Source organism: Lepidochelys kempii, chromosome 17 (assembly GCF_965140285.1).
Source record: "Lepidochelys kempii isolate rLepKem1 chromosome 17, rLepKem1.hap1, whole genome shotgun sequence".
In the NCBI taxonomy this organism is placed as follows: domain Eukaryota; kingdom Metazoa; phylum Chordata; order Testudines; family Cheloniidae; genus Lepidochelys; species Lepidochelys kempii.
In genome coordinates, this window is record NC_136396.1 from 9,940,614 (window position 1) to 9,964,266 (window position 23,653).

General features: G+C 38.0%; 1 protein-coding gene across 2 annotated transcripts in view; it reads left to right on the forward strand.

The window, feature by feature from the left end:
• The window catches only part of NLK (nemo like kinase), a 111,184-nt gene extending 87,541 nt beyond the window's left edge, over positions 1–23,643 (forward strand). The window contains exons 6-11 of one of the 2 annotated variants that reach the window (XM_073315702.2): positions 238–447; positions 3,081–3,182; positions 15,961–16,047; positions 17,775–17,973; positions 21,284–21,383; positions 21,921–23,643. In XM_073315702.2, coding sequence (XP_073171803.1) covers positions 238–447; positions 3,081–3,182; positions 15,961–16,047; positions 17,775–17,973; positions 21,284–21,381 — 696 coding nt within the window. In that variant the 3' untranslated portion in view covers positions 21,382–21,383; positions 21,921–23,643. The remainder of the gene's footprint in view (positions 1–237; positions 448–3,080; positions 3,183–15,960; positions 16,048–17,774; positions 17,974–21,283; positions 21,384–21,920) is intronic. The other variant, XM_073315701.2, reaches the window with a different exon arrangement.
• Positions 23,644–23,653: the final 10 nt, after the last annotated feature.

A 23,653-nucleotide genomic window follows, 5' to 3' on the forward strand; every position in this document is an offset into this window, starting at 1 on the left:
TTAGGTGTTTAAATATTTATGCAACTAAACAACATACTTGGCCCTCCTCAAAAACAAACACTTTATTTAAATAAATAAGTAAATAGAGCTTGCTTATGCAGTTATTGCAGTATGCAGACTTTTAAAAACAATTAATGCTGGTTTGGGATTTTATACTTTGTTACTAAAGACATATCTGTGTGACATGCACTAAGTATTTTGGTAATTTTTTTTTATTTATTTACCTTCTCAATTTAGATTTGTGATTTTGGATTGGCCAGGGTGGAAGAATTAGATGAATCTCGTCACATGACTCAGGAAGTTGTCACTCAGTATTACCGGGCTCCGGAAATCCTGATGGGCAGCCGTCACTACAGCAATGCTATTGATATTTGGTCTGTGGGCTGCATCTTTGCAGAACTACTTGGCCGAAGAATATTGTTTCAGGCACAAAGTCCCATTCAGCAGGTATAACTACATTTAACTGTAAAAGTCTTCCCTGTATTGTACTGCAGAATTCCTTGAAACGATCGCATTTGCACCTCACACCTCTGCTCTTGTATTACCTGCTTTACACATAGGCAAAACACTTTCCAGTTTGGTCTGTGTGGAAATAAAGTGAATGTGATCTCACTGGGACCAACAGATTTTACCATTTAGCAAAAAGAAAAAAACCTTTACGGGGTTTCAGTTGATATTTACATGCTTGTACTGTGTACACGGTGCTGCATTTCAACTTAATTTAGAAAAAAATAAATTTGGCAAGTAGTATGATTAATGGTCAAATTGCTTCAGGATTGTTTTAGCAGAGTTCAGAATACATGAATTTAAACAATATTTTGATCTGTTGTATAATTAATGAATGATTTTAAAAAGAATTTAAACAGTAGATCGGAATACTCCCCCAACACTGAAACCTTCAGATTGTCAAACATAAGATTTTTAAACAAACAAAAAAACAAACAAAGCCTTATATGCATATGCCCTTTTGATGTTCCTCAACCTTGTTCTGGAAGAAGCAATTCTCAGGATGAGGGTGTTAGTCTCACATCACCCTCATCTTGAGAACACATCAACAGGGGTTTCATCTGTAGTGGTGACTTCTGTGGTGTGAACAGCTGTCCTGTAGGAACTATACTGAGATGATCAACTTATTTAAAATCGGTCCCTGAAACATCAGTGTACCTACGGATGTTATAGGAACGCACCCCAGTGACTTAAAGATGGAAGTCTGACACTGAGCTGTTCAATATGGTTAAGGGGGGAAAGTTATAGTTAAATGTTAACTATATGGGAAACTATAGACGTGGGCCAGATTCTCAGTTGATGTAAATTGGCATTGCTCCATTGAAGCCGCTAACATCAGTTTACACCAGCTAAGGATCTGATCAGCTAATTCCACAGTGGTACTGCTGGTTTCATATTTACACTTATGTTTGGGTAATTTACAATATATACTTTCCCAATTTCAAAAGGAAGAAAACCCTAACGCATAAGCTATCTCGTTTCCCCCATCTGGTTATTTGTTTTACTACTTCAATACCTATACTTAAAGATAATTTGTTGGGAGGGTGGGGGCTAGACATATCCTCAACACCAAGCAAAAGTGTTAAGTGTGCAAACAGGCACCTTTATAGATTGGGATCTCTGCTGGAGAGTAGGAAATGATCTCATATTTGGAGGACTGGCAGCTTTAACAGCAACAAATGCTTTGGTGGTCTGTAAGCAATAATCACACTCTTCTATTTTGTACTGACAGTCAAAGTGGGTTGTCATCCATATTAGCCTGTACAATGATAATGGCTTTACTCTGCAGGGAAAGCTTTGCAGTTAATCCATTAGCTCAAGTTCATAATAGTCATATAGGAACATTTGGAACTTGAGTGCTAATCTGCCCCCTGACTTTTTCTAAGAAGTTTTACCTGGCATATGGCAATGTCTTTTTTCCACCATAAATATGCATGTACATGCACACGCTTGTGGGAAATAAGAGTAAAAAAAAAATCATACTATAAAGTATTTATTACATACACAAATAAAGAAATGTAAACAAGACAAACCCAAAACAAGGCATTCTCTCAGGTGTATAGGGTAGCGAATATCTTTTTGTTCTGTGTTTGTTCAGTGCCTATCCCAATAGGGTCCTGGTCCATGACTGGGGCTCCTTGACGCTACAATAATACTAACAACAACTGCCCTACAGTTGACTTGCTTTCCCACTACCCAAAACCAGACTACTCTTCCCTGGGTCCTGGGCAGGCCTTTTACTTTTATTTATTCTTGCCTCCCAAACAAATTCACCACTCATGTAATTTAACACCATTTCTTTACATCGGCAGTTCTACAAAGGAGATGAAATCATTCTTTATCTAATGGATAATTTAAATTCAAGAACATCTCATTTTAAAAGGCTACACAAATTTGAATACACATAGATTAAATGTCCATCAGTAGATATTTAGGCTAAAAAGAAAACTACAGCAGGTTCTGCTAAAGACGTTTTTCATGTTTTGATTCTTTGCTCTAAAGTAATATTAAACAGATTAAGCACTCTTGTTCACATAAGAATTTCTCACACTTGAAGGCATTGGAATTTGGCTATATATAATAGTTGGCATAGTAGTTCTGATTATAAGTTGTTTTATCACTGAAAAATATGTTGCTGTCTACATGCATTTGTATGTGGCTGTTTTTACCTGTCTTTTGTGGCTCAGTGCTTTTCGGTGTACTGTTGACATTCAAACAAGACTAGACGTTCAGTTTGTAGTATGCATAACGTATTTTAAATGGTATTTTCAAAAATTATAACAGAGCAAATCTAGTTTTTCAAAATTACAATAAAACGTTTCCATAAACCTATACTAAATACTCCCAAACATGGTAGTGAATGGTTTGTTTGCCTTTGCCTGTAATCTAGTTTTATTTTAGTGTCTTTTTAAAACTGATTGCACTTATGTAGTTTATTAAAAGTAAAATTTACCTTTGGCAGTTTATTTCAGACTGAATCAGACTTTACAAATCCATTGTTCCAGCTTTGTGTGAATTCAAAGATAAGCATATCTCTGAAATTAATCTCTAATGTGTGTATTCTGTACCTACAGTTGGATTTGATCACAGATCTATTGGGAACACCGTCACTGGAAGCAATGAGGACGGCTTGTGAAGGCGCCAAGGCGCACATACTCAGGGGTCCTCATAAACAGGTATGAATTGCACTTCGTTCATTCACACACACACACACACACACACGAATGAATTTTATATAGATATATAAAAATTCATTCGTGTGTGTGTGTGCGTGCACACACGTGCGTGCAATCTACTGAGCCTGCTCTTACCCTCTTCAAGACTGTCATTCAGTCGGAGTTTATAAATTTAGTGTTTCATCTGTGGGATTTTTCCCCCCTCAAACTTTCCATCTTGGCAACTAACAGACCAACAAAAAAGGCAGACACAGAACAATGGAATCCATTATTTTGTATACATCCTGTACAATAAAAGTATTAGCTTCATCTCTGTGAAATTCCATGTTTTATTAAGATAAACGTGTCTAAGAAGTTCATGGGGAAAACTAAAAATAATTAACGTAACTTTTATGCAAGAAGTTATCAGAAGTTTAAAAAACACCACCTGCCATTCTTCCCTATTTGTCACCTGTACTTTTATAAATAATTTATGTAAGCATCTCACCCATCTGTATTCATTAACGTGAACTGTTAACATGTTGCCTCTGCCTGTCAGCCAATCCTGAATTTACCCAAGTTAGGCTCTTGTATTAGCACTGATCAAAACTGCAGCTAGTCAAAATGCTGTTGAGACAAAGCAGTTTTTCCTTTGTAAATTGCACTTGCGGCTGCAACCTCACAAATATTTCTCTGACTGGCATGGGCAAAAACCTTCCAATTTTAGGACAGGCCGCATCATGATAGTCGCTTTAAAGGAGGATGTAAGGAGAGGCCTGGATTAAAATCAATCGTATAGTTCAGAAAGCTGCAGAGCCGCTTCTGTATTGGCAGGAGGTTAGATCAGTAGGTCTTTTCCACCTGTAATATCTAGTTCTGTGGAAACAGAACACGCCATCAGTTGACCGACAGATAGTAAAAATGAACATAACACATGGCATGTATATTTTATATCACTGAAAAATTTGATATATGTATGTTTATGTCTTTGTTCTTTCTTTATATTAACGTGAAGCGCCACGCTCATACCACAATAATAATAATACTAAAGAAATAAGTGCTTTGTGGATACACTGCTACATAATTGCAACTCAGGAGTTCCTATCTCCTAACCATGTTCAATTCAAGCTGCCTCTACACTGTTGTGGGATATTTTTTATATTTACTGTTGAAATGCTCTCAGGGTCTTCTCTATCAGTTTTAAAATAAGCCGTTTCGGTTTGCAAACAATTGAGGAGAATGTCCCTTAGTCTTCTAAAATATAAATATAAATATACTGTACATTTTTTTTAAATGAATACTAGACTGCTTAATTTGCAGTGTCTGAAACAGGAGTGTTTATTTTCTATGTTTTGCTTACAGATGCACTGGATCACAAGAAGTTATGAGCAAACCTATACCCAGCATTAGAAATGCATACCTTTTTAAAAAATAAAATAGTTTTAAGTTCTAAGCATTTATATCCCTTTGTGTCACAGTTTCCAAGTGCTGTACAAGCATGAGTCAGGCTTCATATGAGCACTGGGATCAGAACTCAGGAGTTCTTGTGTGCAAACCATGTACAATCCACTCCACCAAGATGCTTCACCAGTGTGTGATATTTTATGTATATAAATATCTCCTGAGGTCTAATCTCAGTGCTGATACTGGCCTTGGACACACCACTTAATCTGTCTCTTTATACCATCTGTATGATGGGGATAGTAACAAGAGTGGTAAGAGGCTTGACTAGTTCTTGTACAGCTCTTTGAGATTATAAAGTGATGTTAATGATAGAACATTTCTAGTGCTCTGGATTTGTACATACATTGAATCTCAGGAAGGTATCTGTAAGCAAACTGCTGAAAATAAACTACTATTTCAGATACTGCAAAACAGGCAGTCTAGCATCAATTTTTTAAAAAAATTTAAAGTGTACAGTCCTGTACAAGATCAAGGACATTCCTCAAATGCTTTAAAACCAAAATTACCGATTTCAAAAATGATAGAAAAAATGAGAGTATTTCTAGGGTAAAAAAAAAAGGGGGGGGATGGGTGGGTGCGGGGGGGGGGTTATGAATAATACAAGAGAAGGTTTATGGGCTCTTCAATTCTTGTTTAACCCCTGGTATGGCTTGCACATGAGCAAAGTTAAGCACATGTGCTTAATTCTTTGTAGTATCAGACCCATAATTTGTTTAAGGAATTCCATGAATCCATATCTAAGTTCTAAGGAATGAGGAAGATAAGAAGTTCCTCATGAATACATAAAAAGAAAAGGAGGACTTGTGGCACCTTAGAGACTAACAAAGTTATTTGTGCATAAGCTTTCATGAGCTACAGCTCACTTCATCGGTACTCCTTTTCTTTTTGCGAATACAGACTAACACTGCTGCTACTCTGAAACCTGTCATGATACATGTTTGTCATTTCTCCAAACTTTTATAGTAACAATTGCTATCCTTCACTGGTATGTACTTAACTATAAAACATAATTTGAGAGCAGTGGTACATAGAAAGTTAGAAACAGAAAAACCTGATCTTAGAATGAGTTTTATGCTGTGGGAGAGGTTCTGTATCCGTGAACTTTTCTTTTCAGGGGATAGTGTTGGACACGGAGTGACGGGAGCTAAATACAATTTAACAGCCTCTGTAGGAACTGAATTTATGTTTACATATTTAACTACAAGCCAGTACCACTTCTGTCTAGTTGAAGGTAGTGAATACTGAGAATAGTAAATGCCAAAAATAGCAATACCACACCACCCTCTAGAGAAAAATTTCTGCACCCCAGCAGAATCTGTCTGATATTTTGCATCAAACAACTGCATAATAACAGACGAGGAAGATTTATTGATGTGTTGCTGTATGTTCAGTGTGATGTAGTAAGTTAAATATTGTAGGTATGTGTAATGTACTGTGCTAGCTGTTGTCCTTGTGACATTGATGCAGAATGGATACAGACACTAATGCTGGTAACTAAGACGTGGATATGGGGGACTTGATAGCCATCAGATCCTATGCTCTGACATGAATGTGTGCCATATAAATACCTAAATAGACACATCACCACCTGCTGTCTGTATGGTGTAAATGATAGCTTTTCTGATATTCTGATTTGAATGCCTTAGGAGCTGCCTTTATATTTTGTATCAGCAAATTTCATGCGTACTAAAAATACTTGTGCACTTTTGTAGCACCTTCCATTTCAGGGGTCTTAAATCAAATTGAGTTAGTTTTTGCCCTAATTTTCACCGGTGTCTTAAATATATGGTTGCACATTGCCACAGATGGGTTTTGTAAAGTAGTCTACTCACACCTGTTGTATTAACTCATATTGTAAAAGAGGCCATGAAGATCTCTGACGCTATATTTGAAAATAAACACATGTAAAGCTGCAAGTACACTTCACACCAATATGTTATGGAAATAATACCTTTGCATAAATTAGCAAGCAGTATAAATTTTAAATAGTTCTAATTAGATATTTGAGTGATGCTCAATCAGTAGCAGCAAAGAATTGTCCCAAAACAACCCATGTGAATCCTTTCAGGAATTCAGGTTTTTTTAAAATGCTGTATAAACAAGTGTTCAAAACACAAGCTATCACCAAACTTGTGAAGGAATTTCGAATTTCTTTCTAAACCAGTCTAGACACTGTAGAACCAGATGAGTTTTAGTCCTCTAAATTTGTTTGAATATCTTTGATGGTGTTAGATGCAGCTTTTTAAAATCTGATTTTTCTGCCCCCCACGTCCACCCCCACATATACTCCCACCAAAAAAGTCCTTTGAGGGGAAAAAAGCAATCAGGAAAAGCACCATCTAGATTCCATGAAAAACTACGCAGGTTCTCAAAACTCACTCCTCTGGTGCTGGTATGAGCTTTTGCCGTGTGAAAATGCAGGGGATTATATTGTGTCTGAAAAGGTTCTGATAAGATTATTCTTCTAGCTATATTTAGAACTTCAAGTACATTTCAGATTTAAATTTAAATTTGTAAAATTCGGTTTTAGAAAAAGGTGATTACGCTAATTCTAAATTGTTAAATTGTACCAGTTTCTTAATTAGTCTTACAAGATAGCAAAACTAAGAAACAAATTCTGTTGGAAATTAGCAATTACTTTGTAACATACACTGCTTTTAATCAGCGTACATGATAAATGGGAAAAGACTTAACTGCTTTATGTAATAAAACATCCAGGAGCCATCTTCTGGATTAAATATAAATTTATATAATTCGTTCAGTGTGGAAGAAAGTCACACATTTTTGTCGTCAGTTTTTCTTTTTAATAATGTTAAAAGTGAATTTACTGCTAACTGAAGGTGATTGGCCAACAGCACTGGAATATAAGTCCTTTCTTCATACACAGAACATTGTCAGTGGCTACTTACAATGCTCACTGTCAGTAATGTGCATCAGCTTTGACCCTCTTACTTCTAGAAGGAAGGGTCCAGGATTTCGTTCTCTATGTCCAGTTCATCCTTGAGCTTTCTTTTATCAAGAAAAGGGTTTCAATGATGGTTACAACCTGTTTCTTTACTGAAGGGGCCTGGATTTTGACCCCCTGGTGACCAACACCAAAGAAGTTCAGTTCCTACCAAATTCTTCCTGCTACAGCACCTCTGTTTAGGACTTCTCCTGGTTTCCGACCATTGTGCTCATTACATATCACTATGTGATTTATTGAGGCACCAGATGTGGGAGACAGCCAGACTCTCTAGGGGGTGGGAGAGAGAGAGAGAAATTGCTACTACAATCTGCCTGGAGTGGGGGGGGAGAGTAGAGTGTGGGGCGAGAGAGCACACTCTTCACTTGTGTGTTACACAGTCTTTTCTGGAGTGAAGGAGGGTAGTTTTAGTTTATTTTCTGCCCTAAATGAATGGGTCAAACTAGTTATGCTTGATGCCAGTGGTGATACTGTTTTTTATGTAATGGACACTGGCAAATGAATTGAGAACACCAAATACTGTGGAATGGTAACAACATCATCACCGTTTGTACAGCACCTAGCACAATGAGGACCTGTCTATGACTAGGTCCTCGAGGGGCTACGGTCATACAAAACTTAATTGTAGCAGAGGCTCCATTTGAACAAGTTACTTTTATATCTGAGAAGTACAGAAATCTGTCTAGTGACCCTGTTGGGTAGGTTTAGAACAATGCACTTATGCATTTGATATGGCACTAAAAACATTTTCTTTTATAAAAAGATAGTGTCACAAAATCTGACCCGTGTGCATACATTTGTGTTTGCTAACAACCTGTGACAGACTCATGCAAAGCATTAGAATTGCGATAGAATATCAGTTAAACATTGGTGCAGTTCTGTTACAATCCTGTAAATCCTTCTAACTCATTCACACGTACCATGGAGTCTAACCCTTTCAGTTAGTATTGTCCTATAAATACAGTAGCTGGCTTTCAATTGCTTGGTTATATTCTAGGCGGAGTATTTTAGTCCTCTGTCAGCAGAACAGTATATTCCTCCCACATCTCAATAGCAATTAATCAGACACATTAATGGAGCATTCTTTATAACCCTTCCTGTCCTAATGGCTCTTCTCAACACCTGCACTCACTAGGTCTCCTGCAATGAGAGTGCTTTTTGAATTTGCATGGCAAGTAAACAGATGTACAGGTACTGTTTAAAAAGGAGGAAAATGATAGTGTATGAAGCTTTGAGAGTAACAAACTTCAAAGCAGGAATTTTAGTCTATGCAGTTTTCTAAAGAAAATACAGCTTTTTAGATTTGCATAAAGGGGTCAGTTCTATTTTTATCTGTGAAAATTACTTTAATTAAGAAGCTGCCTTTCTCTCTACCTTCATCCTAATTTAAAATTCACTACACATTAGAGGAGTTACTCTTTACCCACTTCACGAGAATTTCATTAATTTCTACTGGTGAGGGGGAAAAAATGGGTCTTGAATAACTGATTCCAAGTGCAGGCTTTCCTCCACCTTCAAACAGGGAGGGAACATTTTCTTAACTGAATTATTGATACCTTTTCAGGAAGACTATGGCATAAGAGAATTGAAACTGACCTTCTATGAATCAAATTTAATGTGCATTAAGAAAAAGGAAATGAAAGTGGTCCAAAAATCTATTTCCTATGCATAGGTCTGATGATAGGAATAATGTGTTTTAAGACACAGAAGTTTAGTGCTTGATCTGGGAGACTGATGTAGCTGTGTAATTAAAGAAAGAGAGAGAGAGAAAATAGTTCATTGGCAACCCATTCCAGTGTAACAGGTAAGTGGCTAACTGTTTAAAATGGACATTATACAGAATCATAATATTTTGTTTTTAAAAACATTAGGGCAGTATTTCTGCCAGGATTTTAGAAAAGGGAAGAAGGGATAGGCTATCTATCTGAGGGGAGGGAACTACTAAATATTTGAAAACCTTTAGTAATTGCAGTTAAATCTTGATGGCGTTACCAGAGACTACGGTTAAAAGTTAAGGGAGGCTTATGGGGCAGGGAATGTCTGAGGGTAAAAAGTTGTTCTCAAATGGCACCCATAAGGATGTTTAAGTAAATCTTGCTAAATTGGTATCTAGATATCAGTGTGGCAGAGACTAGATATAATACAGAGACTGAAGAAAATGTTGACCGTGTACTTCAATCTGTGTAATCAGTTTGCTTAAAGCACTTAGGAGATTTTTACTTGCCTTCAGATCCCTAATGTAGGGAAGATTACTTGCTGTCCAGTAAATGAACACAAGAGAAGTGCCAAAACCCTGTAGGATTAAAGTAAAAAAGACGACAACTGCTTACAAAAACAGACAGAGAAGTGAATTGCACAGCTATGAGCTCATACGTTTGATGGGAGGCGAAACTGGCTTCTGTTGTGTTAAACTACTAGATATACACAGGAAACAATGAATTAAAAAAAATCTGGATGATGGCAATGTGAGACAGGATACAGATAAGGCTGCATCTGAACTGGGAGTCAGAAGATCTTTCATTGTTTGTTGTAAAGATTTCCGAATGCACATTGAGGAAGAAAAGTGTCATGAAGCTATGCGACTTGAAGATTTCCGGTGGATTGACCTAAGAGTCTGGAGTTGGCAAACTATCCCTTCTTTTATCACTGCTACAATATAATCTGTTTATATTTTTCTAAAGAATTCTGTCAAATATTGCCTATTTCAAATACCAACATGGTTAGGGCCTTTGGATTCATGAAATATTTTAAATTCCTTTTCCTGGTGATGTTTTTTTAAATAAGAATATTTAAGCCTTTCTCAGAAGGATTGTAGTTTTTAAAATACAGTTTGCTCTAACTTTAGATTTTTCTCCTCCCCATTTATTTGTACAAGATGAGGAAGCATGTGGAAGTGTCTGCAGAGCTGTCTCTTCCTACAATTTAAAGAAATTATGAGCCTGACAGTTCTTTCCATTTATTAACTGGAATGAGTGCCACTTTCTAGCTCCACTAGTATTTGAGTGCTTTCTTTTGGAGTGCAGATCAGCTGCTGAGTTATTGTAACTACCTTTGACATGCAACTCCTGGCTCAGGTGCCTCACTACAACACAAGGTGGAGCTTGATGAAAAAATAATAATTCAGAGTTCCTTAAACTGTGATTCTTGTCCTGCTTATTTCTAACTACTGCAAAACCCCTGTATGCCTGGAGATTTGATTGTGTTGGGCCGGATGTGGATTTAGAAGGGAAAACCGAAAAACACTGAGATTAGAACAGTGTAGGAAATGATGCAGTTTACTAAACTTCAGCTGTAGGAGCAGGTTTGAACTTGCACATAAGTTCATAAAATAAATGAATCAAGAAGCCTTTAGAAAAATACCCCCAAAGTCTGTAGACAAATGTACCGTATAGGTTTGGTTGCCACTGGTACTGAGATTAATGACATCGAGAATTTCTACAAAGGAGCATTAAATAGTACATGAAAGCTGTAGTTCCTTCGGGAAGCTCCAGTGTTATAAACTAGAGAGAAAAGCTCAAACAGTTTATAGACTGCAGCAGAGCTATGAAAGTAAATTATGTTAATGGATTCAGTCCATAGAACTTCTTGTATACTGTACAGGAGGGAATTTTTTGATAGTCTTGGGACATGATTCTTTTGCTTTCTATCCTGGCACAGAACAGCATGGTATCTAAATGACTTAACCATAAAAGAACTGTTAGTATTTATTTTTACAGCGCTCCAAAGTGTGCTGGTTGTTAGGGTACAAACAAAAAGATGTCATCCCTGCCTGAAATGCTTAAGTGCCAATATAAGATTTGGGAGCTTTTGGAAAAACAACAAATAACTAAGACTAATAATACATAGAGTATTACGACGAGTAAAAAGTCACAAAACAAGTTGACAACATTAATATTTATAATTTGAAAAAAGCAAACTTTATGAAATAGAACATCATTAAACAAATGCGGACCACATCAGCAAGGTAACTTTGAACAACCAGACTTAATTGTTAGGGCCCATGCTTCGTTCAGTGCACAGGATGGACCTGCTCTGGGGATGAAACGGGGTGTGTAGTAAAGGAGGCTGTCGTCTGTAGGGCGTCAGCAGAAATGGAAGGTGTGTGGTAAATGAGGCAGGGGATTGCAGGAAGAGACAGGAGGGTCTCAGTTAAGGCAGTTGAACACTACCCCCAAGAATTGAATTCTATCCTTGCTTTTGCCACAGAGTTCCTTTGTGATGCTAATGCAAGTCACTTAAACCAAACTTTTCACAGATGGTGACTAATGGTGTCATCCTCATTTTCCACCCAACTTGAGACCCTGCAGTTTGATTTGCAGAAATGCTGAGAACTCTCAGCTGCCACTGAAGCCAGTGGGAGCTGTGCTTCAATATATAAAGTTCTTTATAACGCTAACTACTCAAAAAAGTCAGATTCTAGACATCTCAAATTGGGCACCCAAGATCAATGAATACTTCTGATCTTAATCTCTGTGGTTTAGCTTCTCATTTGTAATATTCCCCTCACCTCACAGAGCTTTTGTGAAGGTAAAGTAATGTTTGTGAAGCACTCAATATTAAATCCCCTTAATATTCAAATTAATAATTCTGTCTTCAGAGCAAAGTTTGAATAGCGTGCAGTAAATAAGGCCTAGGGCCACACATTGAACAATGAGAATGAAACAAAATATTGAATAGTTGCTCCTTAATTGAGCATTGTCACTCCTGTGCACTGAATGAGGCAGGGTTCCTGTGGAAAAATGGTATGTGATCATTAAGGTATGATTTTTGTCATGGATATTTTTAGTAAAAGTCAGGGACAGGTCACGACTTCCATGATTTTTTGTTTATTCACCGTGACCTGTCCCTGACTTTTACTAAAAACATCCCTGACAAAATGGGGAGGGAGGAGGGTCCAGCGTGCTCCCACCCCCACCCCCCCGAAGCCGCTGGACATTGCAGGGACCCCATTGCCCAGTGGCTGTGAGGGGACCCCCTGCCACCCTCTGCTGTCGTAGGCTGGGAGTTATGGGGGGCTCCCATTGCCTGCGACTGCTGAGTACTTCCAGGGTCCCTCAGCTGCTGCCACCAGCATCTGGGAGCTGCAGGGGGTGGGGGGCAGCTGCTTGCGGTGGTTGAACAGCTGCAGGGGGGCCCTGCTGGTGGCAGTTAGGGAGCTCTGGGGTCCCATCCCCCCAGCCCACTGAGTAGCTCCGGGGTCCCTCTGCTGCCACCGGTGGTGGCTGGGAGCTGCGCATGTGGGGAGCGGGCTGCTTGCAGTAGCTGAACCTTGCATGGGGGACCCCTGCCAGCAGCAGTGGCTGAGCAGCTCAGGGGTCGCTGCCAATGGCAGTGGCCAGTCAGTTGCGAGGGGTCCCCCACCTGCAGTTCCTGGACAGCTGTGAGAGGATCCCCCCCCGTCACCCGCAGAGCCTGGGCTGCTGCAGGGTCCCCTGCTACTGGCAGCAGCTGGTCAGCTGCAGGGCCCCCAATGTCACAGAGGTCGTTGAAAGTCGTGGTTTCCATGACTTCCGTGACCTCCATGACATAATCTCAGCCTCAGTGATCATGCAATTAAAGACTGTGTTTTATAACGCATTTGCACAAGGGGCTGAATTAGTGTTGCACAGGCAACCGTAACTCTCATTCCCCAACTTTTAAATCCTTGACTTTGCAACCTCTACATTCTTCAAACCTGTCTTTTGTGTGTGCAATACTTGATACAGTGGACAACCAGTTGATACTCACCAGTGTTGTGCAGATGCTATCACTTCAAAATTAAGTGTTTTGTACTATGTTGTTTCATGGATTACCTTGAAGAACAAGCAAGCAATGGCCCTGTTGAATAGTCAAGCGAATGCACATCGGACCTAGATATCCTCACAAAAATATGTCCAGAATCGGGGAGAATTAAGAAGCAATGGTCAGAATACAATTCAAATGGATTTTTGTTGTTTATCAGTACAGTCAATTAACTTCAGTGATGCTGTAAATTACCAAAGCCATATAAAATAAAAAATGATAAACAATGCCAGCCTTAATAGCTAATAAACAACAAAAAGTTATCAGTCTCTATCAAATGGTTGTTATCTGACTAACAGAAGATTAACATGCCATCTCCTCAAACCCAAATTTGAACTTTGTTTCAAAACACTGGGTAAGAGGATAAAAGGCAGGGGATATACTTCTTAAAAAATGAATGGGAGTTTGTCATGAATATTTTAAATATATACCTATATGTAATGTCTATCAGAAACTCTTGTTTCCTCATACTTGACAGGCAAGTTACTGTTACTAAAAGTATGTGGCTCACGTACGCTTCTCAGAAGGCAAGGTTATCACAAAAGCATGCAGTGTATTACCTTGTCCTGTAGAATGTATCTGGCCTTAGATACATTAGTAGATAAATGCCACCTATGGAGAAATGTTTTTTAAAAAGCAGGGGGGGAGGGGAGAAATACATCAAAACTTTTGTGCCATTTGAAAGGAAATTTTCGTAAATAGCTAAAATAGGCTCTTTGAGTTCTGGTACCTGTGCATATTTCACTATAGGTATGCATGCACTTCATGTGCCTGAAACTGGAAGATGTTTGCTCGTAGTGTCTGTTGGTCCATGCTGTGCAGTTTCTCTCCTCATGCTCTCAACTGAGGGTATAAGGGGAGGAGTGGACCACCTGCCTCTCCAGTTCTTTCTGACCTGTGCATGGTCTGAGACAGAACACTCCAGTGTCCTTGAAGTTCTTACTTCTGTATCTCTAGTTATTAAAAATAGTGGTAGATAGTTTTAGCTGTTTTAGTACAGTTAGGGACTGGGAGTTCTTTTTCTGATTTGCGGGTCCCCTCTGCCTTCTTTCCAGCATGGACAAGGAGACTCGTTAAGGCGGCAAGGCATGATTGTCATGCAGAATAAGGTGAATATTCATCTCCTGAGAAGTTTGTTGTCTTAAATATTGCAAACATACAACATTGTTTCTTAATTTCCAAATGAGTGTATTAAATAACTTTATTGTAATAGAGGGTAAAAGTTTTTGATACAGTCAAATGGCACTGGTTGCATTAAACTGTTTCTAATCTTACAAAGACATCTAACTTTCAAGGTTTTTAAGTCCGTGTTTTGTGTATGTAGTGACAGTCTGAAATGACTGAAAATATTTGGCTAGTGGGAGTAAAGAGTTGTCATGAATGTAATATTCAAGTGCAAAGTGAACCATAAATCCACACCTCTGCCCCTTGGACTGAGTATGTGTGTACACACTCCACAGTATTTTCCTGTTTATCCAAACACTGTATTATCGGAATCCCTTTCTTATCCCCTGTGTATCTCGGGAGTGACTAAGCAGGGCTGTCAGTGGAGCTGCAGAAGGCTCCCTTTGCTGCCCCAGGACCTGTGACACCCAATCCCTGCAAGCCCCTGGCTGCAAGGGAGTTCACCCTGCTGCTGAATGGCTCCAGCCCTCTTGATTTTCCAACCCTCTGATTATCCAAATAAAAGCCCTGTCCCCCATGCTATTTGGATAATCTGGAGTAGACTGTATTTGTCAGATGACCCATTTAAAAAAAAAAATAGAGCATCACAACCTTTCATAGTAGAAATGGTGGTGCTGCAATAGGCCATTGGGAACAACTCAAAATCTTTCAGCAACAGGTGCCATGGTGGTCCATCAAAAATCAACATGTACTCATAGGTGCTACGCAGTGGTGTCTCAGGTACCCCAGATAACTAGAATATGAACTACAGGGCAATACTGCTGATTCTGTGTGGTAGCTGGTGATAAAAAGTTGACTTTTTGAATGGCCACCACTATATAAATTTACTTGTGGGGGAAATTGAAATAAAATTGCAACTCAGTCTAAAATCTTTATTAAGGAAAAATCATTGATGATCTTACATTCAGATTTGCTGAGTTGAGCCATAGCAATGATATTCATGTTTGAGGTTCATCACTTCCAAGGCCAGAAGGGACCATTGTCATTATCTCCTCTGATCTGTGTAGCACAGGTGGTAGAATTTCCCCAGATAATTCCTTTTGAACTAGACATATCCAATCTTGAATTAAAAATGGCCATAGATGGAGAATCTACCATGATTCTTGCTAAAGTGTTCCAATGATTAGTTGCCCTCGCTGTTAAAAATTTGCTCCTTGTTTTTAGATTGAATTTGTCTAGCTTCAACTTCCAGCCATTGGCTCTTGCTATACCTTTGTCTGCTAGATTGAAGAGCCTATTATCAAACATTTGTTCCCTATTGTAGGTGGCAAAAAAGGTGTATTTCCCTTTGAGCGAAATGTATATCTTGGTAATTGATGTAATAAGCACTTTTTTTACACTGTTATATTATACAGGATTGATACGACATGACTTGGATTAATAGTTTTTTCCTCCCTCTTACAGCCATCCCTTCCTGTCCTATATACACTTTCCAGCCAAGCTACACATGAAGCAGTTCATCTCCTTTGCAGGATGTTGGTCTTTGATCCAGTAAGTGTTTTTATTTTTTATTTGATATGCAACACGATCTAAATGACGTATCTTGTTATATTTTGCATAGATGAACATTGTGGGTAAAGGACTGTTTTTCCTTGTGTTTCTTCTATACCACTATTTTTGTGCCTTCTGTTCTGCAAAGTCCATATAAATGGTCCTGTGGGCACAGAGTACACTGAACAATCTGGAGTTCACCTACAAATAATAGCCTCCCTTTTAAAGAAAGAAGGCATGGAAATGTGGCATATGAGGGTGTTTGTGAATCATGCCATTTTTCTCCCTCGTTTAGTTAGGTGTAGGTAGCAGAATGTTAGATACTTTGATTCCATTCTAATCAGTGATGCGTGGGTGTGCATAGTCGTGTAACATGAACATTTCCTTCTGTATTATACACACCATCACATAGGGGATTTTTCGGCATGCACCTGTCTTTCTAGCCCTTGCTACTGCTGTGGACTTCAGCTCTTGGGCTTACACTGCAACTTTGTCATTTAAAAATTTGATATCTAAATTTGTAGTTATTTCTGCACTTGCACCTTGAGAGGAAAATCCTTAAAATTGCAATTGAATAAGATAAGACAAGCCAATGATGACTGTGCTGAGTAGCAGGAAGCCAGCAGCTGATCATCAGAGTGCTCAGAAGGATGTAGCTTTGCTTTTAACTGAAAATACTGTAAAAGCTTTTGGCAAACAAACAACAGGGAAATTTAAAACAAACAAATCAAATGTTGAATAGTAACTTATTTACATATAGCCTGATTCTCGGAAGCACTGACTCCCAAAAATCACATTGAAGTCAATGGAAGCTGTGGGAGCTCAGCTACTTTGAAAATCAAGCCAACAGCCCGAAGAACAGGTGCTGTATACTCTGATATTTCAAGACAGGAGACAGTGTAGTCTAGTGGCTAAAACAGATTTCCAGGATGCTGGCGTTCTATTTCTAGCTTTGCCACTGTTTTGGGCAAGTCACTTAACCTTTCTGCTGTTTTTTACTCATCTATGAGGTGAGAATTTAATTATGCTTTGTATTTGCAATAGCAGCTTCCATCAAAAGATCTCAAAGCATTTTACAGAAGTGGGAATTAGTCCTTATTTTACAGATGTGGGGAATCAGAGACATGGAAAGATTAAGTGGCTTGCTTTGTCACATAACAGCCAGTTTTGACAAGTTGGAAATAAAATGTAGATTGTATAATCAAAGTCCACTGCTGTAACCTCTGCGTCATCCTAGCTACTTTACTGTACTTCAACAAGGGTGCTGTGAAATTTAATGTATAAGGTGCTCTTAAGGACCTCAGATGCACATGCTTAAGTCGATTGACCTTAATTGGCTGTAAGTATGTACTTTTCATATATGCTTAAATGCTTTGCTCAATAAAAGCTTAAACTTAAGCATGTGTTGAAATGATTTTTTGAATAGATGCCTGGACTAGCACGAAGGATTCTTTGCTACTGTTAAAAGTATTAGGGAATATTTTGGTTATTGTAGCACTTAATACACACATACACTCTGTATAAAAATATAAATATAAAAATATACATTACCCTGCTTGTTTTTTAGTACGATACCCCCCCTAGTGGTATATTTGTCAAGTATACTTAATATGGGATTTAGAAAACATTAGAGGTGAATCTGTGGGAAAGCATTCTGTATACAAAACAAGGCACCGAAAATATTTACTTTTTATTACAAATACTCTGTTTTTAATTTAATATTTCAGTCCAAAAGAATATCCGCTAAGGATGCCTTAGCTCATCCGTATCTCGATGAAGGGCGATTGCGATATCACACTTGTATGTGTAAATGTTGTTTTTCCACCTCTACTGGAAGAGTTTATACCAGTGACTTTGAACCCATCACTAATCCCAAATTTGATGACACTTTTGAAAAGAACCTCAGTTCTGTTCGTCAGGTGAAAGGTGGGTATCTATCATGCACTCTTTGTGTTTAGGTTTGCATCTCCCTGCTCTATCCTGGGCAGTACATAGTTGGAATCTTCACTGTATGTAGTGAGCCAGCCACCCTGACCCATTAAGTCCTTGCCTGTGGTAGGCAGAATGGAGTTGCAGTTTCTCTACCAAATAACTTTATTTTCTTACTGTTTTGATAAAGAGAATGCCATAAAATAGTTGGCATATTGACTTCTGTCCCTACTGGTACTTTCTCCTGAGTTGACAATCCATATTGGAGAATGGTGTGTGGGAAAGGTGGTATTTTAGCAGGGAATTGTATTTAAAAAACCACCACAACCAATGTAAGGAAAAGAGTGTGGATCAATGACTGTGCTCCATAGAAGAGTCAGCCTTCATCAACAAGTAGTTTGCAGAAGCTGGGTAGTTTCATAGTACTTCCACTTAATTCTATCACTTTCTGTTCACACTGATACTGCCGTGTCAAATGCCTTAAAAGCAGCTGCCATCATAAGCTCTTTTGCTGGTGCCATTCCATAGATCTGGCAGTGGTACAAGGGGCACACTCTGAGTCTTGACATGCCATGACGAGAGAACTCAATGTTGATGCTTGAAAGAAGGAACTACTGGGGCGGAAGATCACTAAACACTAGACGTTGTTTTGTACCACTAGAGACAAGAAGTCCAATCCCAACATAACAAACAAACCAGAGTATAACTGTTGGGTTTTTAAAATGGCCTAGCAGTATACCATTGCCTTGAGAGAATGAATGGGGACAAAGGCGGAATGTAGCATGAATAGGGATTTCATTTTACAAGAGTTATCCTCAATACATTTCTTTTAGACAAAATATAGGGGGAATAACATGCATTTCTGAGGGTTTTTTTCTTGATTCATAAGTAACAAATGATTTAAGAATAATCATTTAGGAGAAGTTCATTTCTCTGTCTCACTCAAAAAAAAAAAAAATACCCACAATACTGCCATGAAACCCTGAGTTATCTGCCCTGTTGGTACCATGTTTCTGAAATGTTCAAAGTTTTTGCTTGTGTGAATTTATAGAACTTTCTTTGATCCAGTCAAGCTGCCCCTTCTGTTACCTCACTGTCCAGCCCTTTCTAGTGACGTGCATCCCTCTGCTGTGCTTTACGTAATCTCGTGCACAGTCAGAAATCAAGCTAGAGAGAACTGTTCTCACTCCTCTCAATTTAATTACTAGGATGCTAACAAAAAATAGATATGCGGGTGTAAGGCTTGTTAGACTGGGAACTTGAAATCCTAAAATGAGAACATTTCAATTAAAACGTTGATTTTAAAAATTCCTACTATGTGCCATATGCACAACGTGTCTATTTTTAATTTCATTTAAATTTCTATTTTAATACCTCAATAGAGAGGTATCTGTTAATGTACTACTTTATATGTGTAGATATAGAGAGAGGTTTCCAAAACTGATTTTTATTAAGGATTTTTGTGAACATTAATATGTTTTTTTATTAACTAGGGAACAAATGAATGTGCTACTTTGTGCCTAGTTTGGTGCTAAGATGCAAGCAATGTCAGCTGTACATCTCATGAAGCAAGGCCACTGTGTACTATTCCTAATGAAATAATGCCAGTCTATTCAAGGATAAAAAAAATGCCACAAACCCGCAGAGCCCATACAAAAATGGCAGTTGGAGTAGGCATTCATTTTCCTAACTTGTATATCTATTAGGATCGGCAGCTGCATGCCACATCTTGGATGCCGGTACCAAATTGGGTCTGATTTTTACCCATTTTTAATTTTACTGTGCTCTCAAAAGCCCTGCAGTTCACTGACCTATAAAATGGATCTGCGCTCACAAACTGCTGCAGATATGCAAGGGAGAAAGAAATATCTGCTCTATTATAGGCCATGTAACTTCCATCCTCCTCCTCCCAATGAAGTTGTGCATGTAAATTTGGGAGGAGTATAGCATTCGCCTGGAAGAGATCCTTCATAGGTGAGAATGGCAGATTCCTCCCACAAGTGATGAAGCAGTAGTCAGTTAGCAGCATCGTAACTCCTGTCAAATACCTTGTGTTATTTTAAAAACAAACAAGCAAACAAAAAAAAAAAACCCTCCTATAGCTAAAACATTTTATCTATATAGAAACCTTGCCCCTTTTCCCTCTGTTGCATAATATGTGTGCACATGACTTCCACATTTGTAATGTCAGATCCTGCTGCTTGAAGCTGTCAGGCCAATCATGTGGGAGAGCCCTGGCACGTTGCCAGCATCAATGGCCCTGTCGTACGTCCTGTGTGTTTGCCATGTTGGTCCCAGGATATGAGAGAGACCAGATGGGTGAGGTAATATCTTTTATTGGGCCAACTTCAGTTGGTGAAAGACATGCTTTTGAGCTTACGAGGCTTCTCAGCAGAAATTGGTCCAGTCAAAGATATTACTTCGCCACCTTGTTTCAATGATCTAGTAATCCGTATCTCCTGCCAACATTCGCACCAAAGACCGAATATCACTGTTGTTACCAACTAGTCAGGTACAGAATGAAACCCGGTGTTAGCAGTGGTCAGTGGATCGTTGTGAAAGCTCCCATCAGGGATTTCTGACAAAAGTGCAAATTCTTGCATGCCGCCCTTTACTTGAAGTTCATACCAGAGTCTTCTCCTAGAAGATACCATTCCTGCCCTGTTTCCATCTCCGCCAGTTGCCATTTTTTCTCCTGCATAAGGAGATGCACAAGCAGGTAATGTATGCAGAGTTCCCCTTACTCTGTGAGGGTTGATTTGTTGTCACCTCGCCAAGTAGTACTATAGGCTTTTGCTTCATGAATTTAATAGCTGCAGAGTGCTGTGTATTTAAGCACCAGACTGGACTGATCAGCGAATCTGGATGCAGAAGTTTCTCATTTCGGCTCTTTATATACTAATAAAGTGTAGTAGGTATGAGGGTTGTGTTCTCCATGCTTGCAACGCTGGTTACCGCTATTGAGAGTTTTAGGCACTTCAAGAAATTGCCCTTTTACATTTTCATATTCAATCCATAGTCCGTCATCACTTAGTGTTTTAGTGGGGGATGGGTATTTATTTTATTTACTTTATTTCTATATATATATATATATATATATATGAAAGTACCGTGGGCATTTGTGGTATTTAGTAGGATACATCACACTGATGATGGGAAAACTGCGTGGCTTATTTTCCACTCTTGTCCCCAATAATCTTATTGTGTATACTTTCACCCAAAAAACCCCATCTTTGCTTCTACTCTGCATTGCATCTAATCAAAGCAAAAAGTGCTAACCTAATGGTGTCAATTGTTTCTTGTACAGAAATAATTCATCAATTCATTTTGGAACAGCAGAAAGGAAACAGAGTACCTCTCTGCATCAACCCTCAGTCTGCTGCTTTTAAGAGCTTTATTAGGTAACTGTATGTAATCACATCTGATATTAATTCACATTTCTTAGTTGTACAGCATTTTTGATACATTTGAAATGTTTTTAAATTTTGAATTAAGGGGAGTGGGGAAACTTTCCATATAACTGTCTTCTGCTAAGAATGGTATAAACATTTATGATTAAACTTAAAGGTACTTTTATTTAGGTGATGCTGAACTTCAGTAAAACATGTAGAAAGTTCAAGTAATAGATCATCTGTTTGTGAACAGATAAGTGTGACAGCATGTAAAGTGTAAAATTGAGAGATTTGTGTACGCAGTAGAGATTCTGATTTTAAAATTGCACTGCAAAAAAAGACAAATAAAATGATGAATGGAGAATCATTATGAAAATGAGCAATTAAGGATAATGACGAAAATGTATGCTTAAATATTTTAATGTAAAAGGTTATTGATCTGAGTTTTAGAGATAAATGTTGGTGTTACCAATCAAACCTTAAGTTTCTTGTGCTGCTTGTCTGTTACCCATTGTTAATGAACACTGATTTTCTGTTTTTGTTATATTCTAGTTCCACTGTTGCTCAGCCATCTGAGATGCCGCCATCTCCACTGGTTTGGGAATAAAAGTAGAAGATGATATACTACTGAAGATGTAATGTAGCTTTCCACTGGAGTCTGGGATTTGCAATTCTGGAGGTTAATCATGCTTGTACTGTAATTTTACTAATGAAGTTTTAAATTAACAACCACTACTTGTATGATACAAATAATATTTAGAGATGTACTAGACTTTTAATCTTGTAAAGTGGTTGTGCTTTTAGAAGAAAATATTTTACCCAGAGTTGCACATGTTTTATGAATTCTGGCGCAGCTGTGATGGCTCAGCTCGGAACAAACAGAGAATTGAACCAAATTTGGGGAGGTTGTTTTTTGTTTTGATTTTTTTAATTGAAGTGAGATTGTAAAAAGGATAGACATACATTTTGATATTGAGCCATTCCTGAAGATTTGGGGTTTTCTAAAATTAAGGAATACGGAGAACTTGATTGCGACCAATCGTGAAGTCACATCAGATGACCGTGACCAGACTATGAATGGACATGTCACCTGATGATCAAATCCTATAAATAGCTTCTCACTAGAGCTGTGATGGTAATGTGTGCTGTTCTAAAATCAAATGTTGTGAGTAGAGAGAATGAGTTTGTGACTAGGAGAGAATAAACTTCTGTTTCCTTACCCAGTATAAATATATATATATATATTTAATCTATTTTTATTAGAAGTTTTTCTGCTCTTTCTTACATAAAACCCCCAAGCATGCATCTTCTATGTGTGTAAATAATTCCATTTATGGGCTAATTTCAAAGAATCCTGACATCATTGCTGTATAGAGAGAAACTAGCTTGCACATTTTAGGTCTGTGAAATTTTGTGAGAATTTTTTCCTGCACTGGACAGTTGAGAAAAAAAAGGAAAGAGAGAAAGAAAAGGAAAAAAAAAAAACAGCACATAGGGAATTATGTTAATTGTGTTTGTGTCTTTAGGCAAAACTGTGGAAGTCTTGAAATGTCACAGTAGTAAATAACTTTTATTTCTTTTTGGCTAATTCTTTTTTCTGTTGGAACACTGAATTATTCTGTGCATATGTATATATGAACACAAATTGAAGGCCTCTACCTCCTGGAGTATACAACTTGGTTTGTTTACCTCCACATGATTATTATTTTTTTTTTAGTTCAGTGTGGAGACTTGAAACTTGAATGTCCCTTCCAACTTTTATATTTAAAACAAGACAAGAAAATTGAAGACTGTTTTTCACCTGTACAAAGAAATACTAATGGATGGTCTTAAATTTTGAGCATTGGTCTGGGGAAAAACCTTGGTGTTTGTTATGGACAATTAACTGTTAAAGTTATTGTAAGTTATCTGTATTTAGCAGAGTATTTTCAACAAGAGTGATCTGAGCTGAAATTGGAGACTATTAGTAAGTTATGTTTGGAAGTTTTAACTTCAATGAAGTAATTATTTGCTGTGAAAGAAACAAACATTGAATTACTAAACAAAGATGGTGCAATATCTTTGTTTTTTATGAGGCTCTTGAGAATAAAACCAACTGAAACATTTCAATTCTCTTGAATGAGAAACGTGTTTAATTAAAAGAGCCCAGGAAGACACTGGTATGAAAGGTAAAATCTCAGAGGTTGGACAGTTAATGTGGCACACTTGCTGGTCACTTTGTAAAATGTAGATTTGAAGTACAGTGGTGAAAACATTAAATGTGACATTTGAAAAAGTGGTGTTAT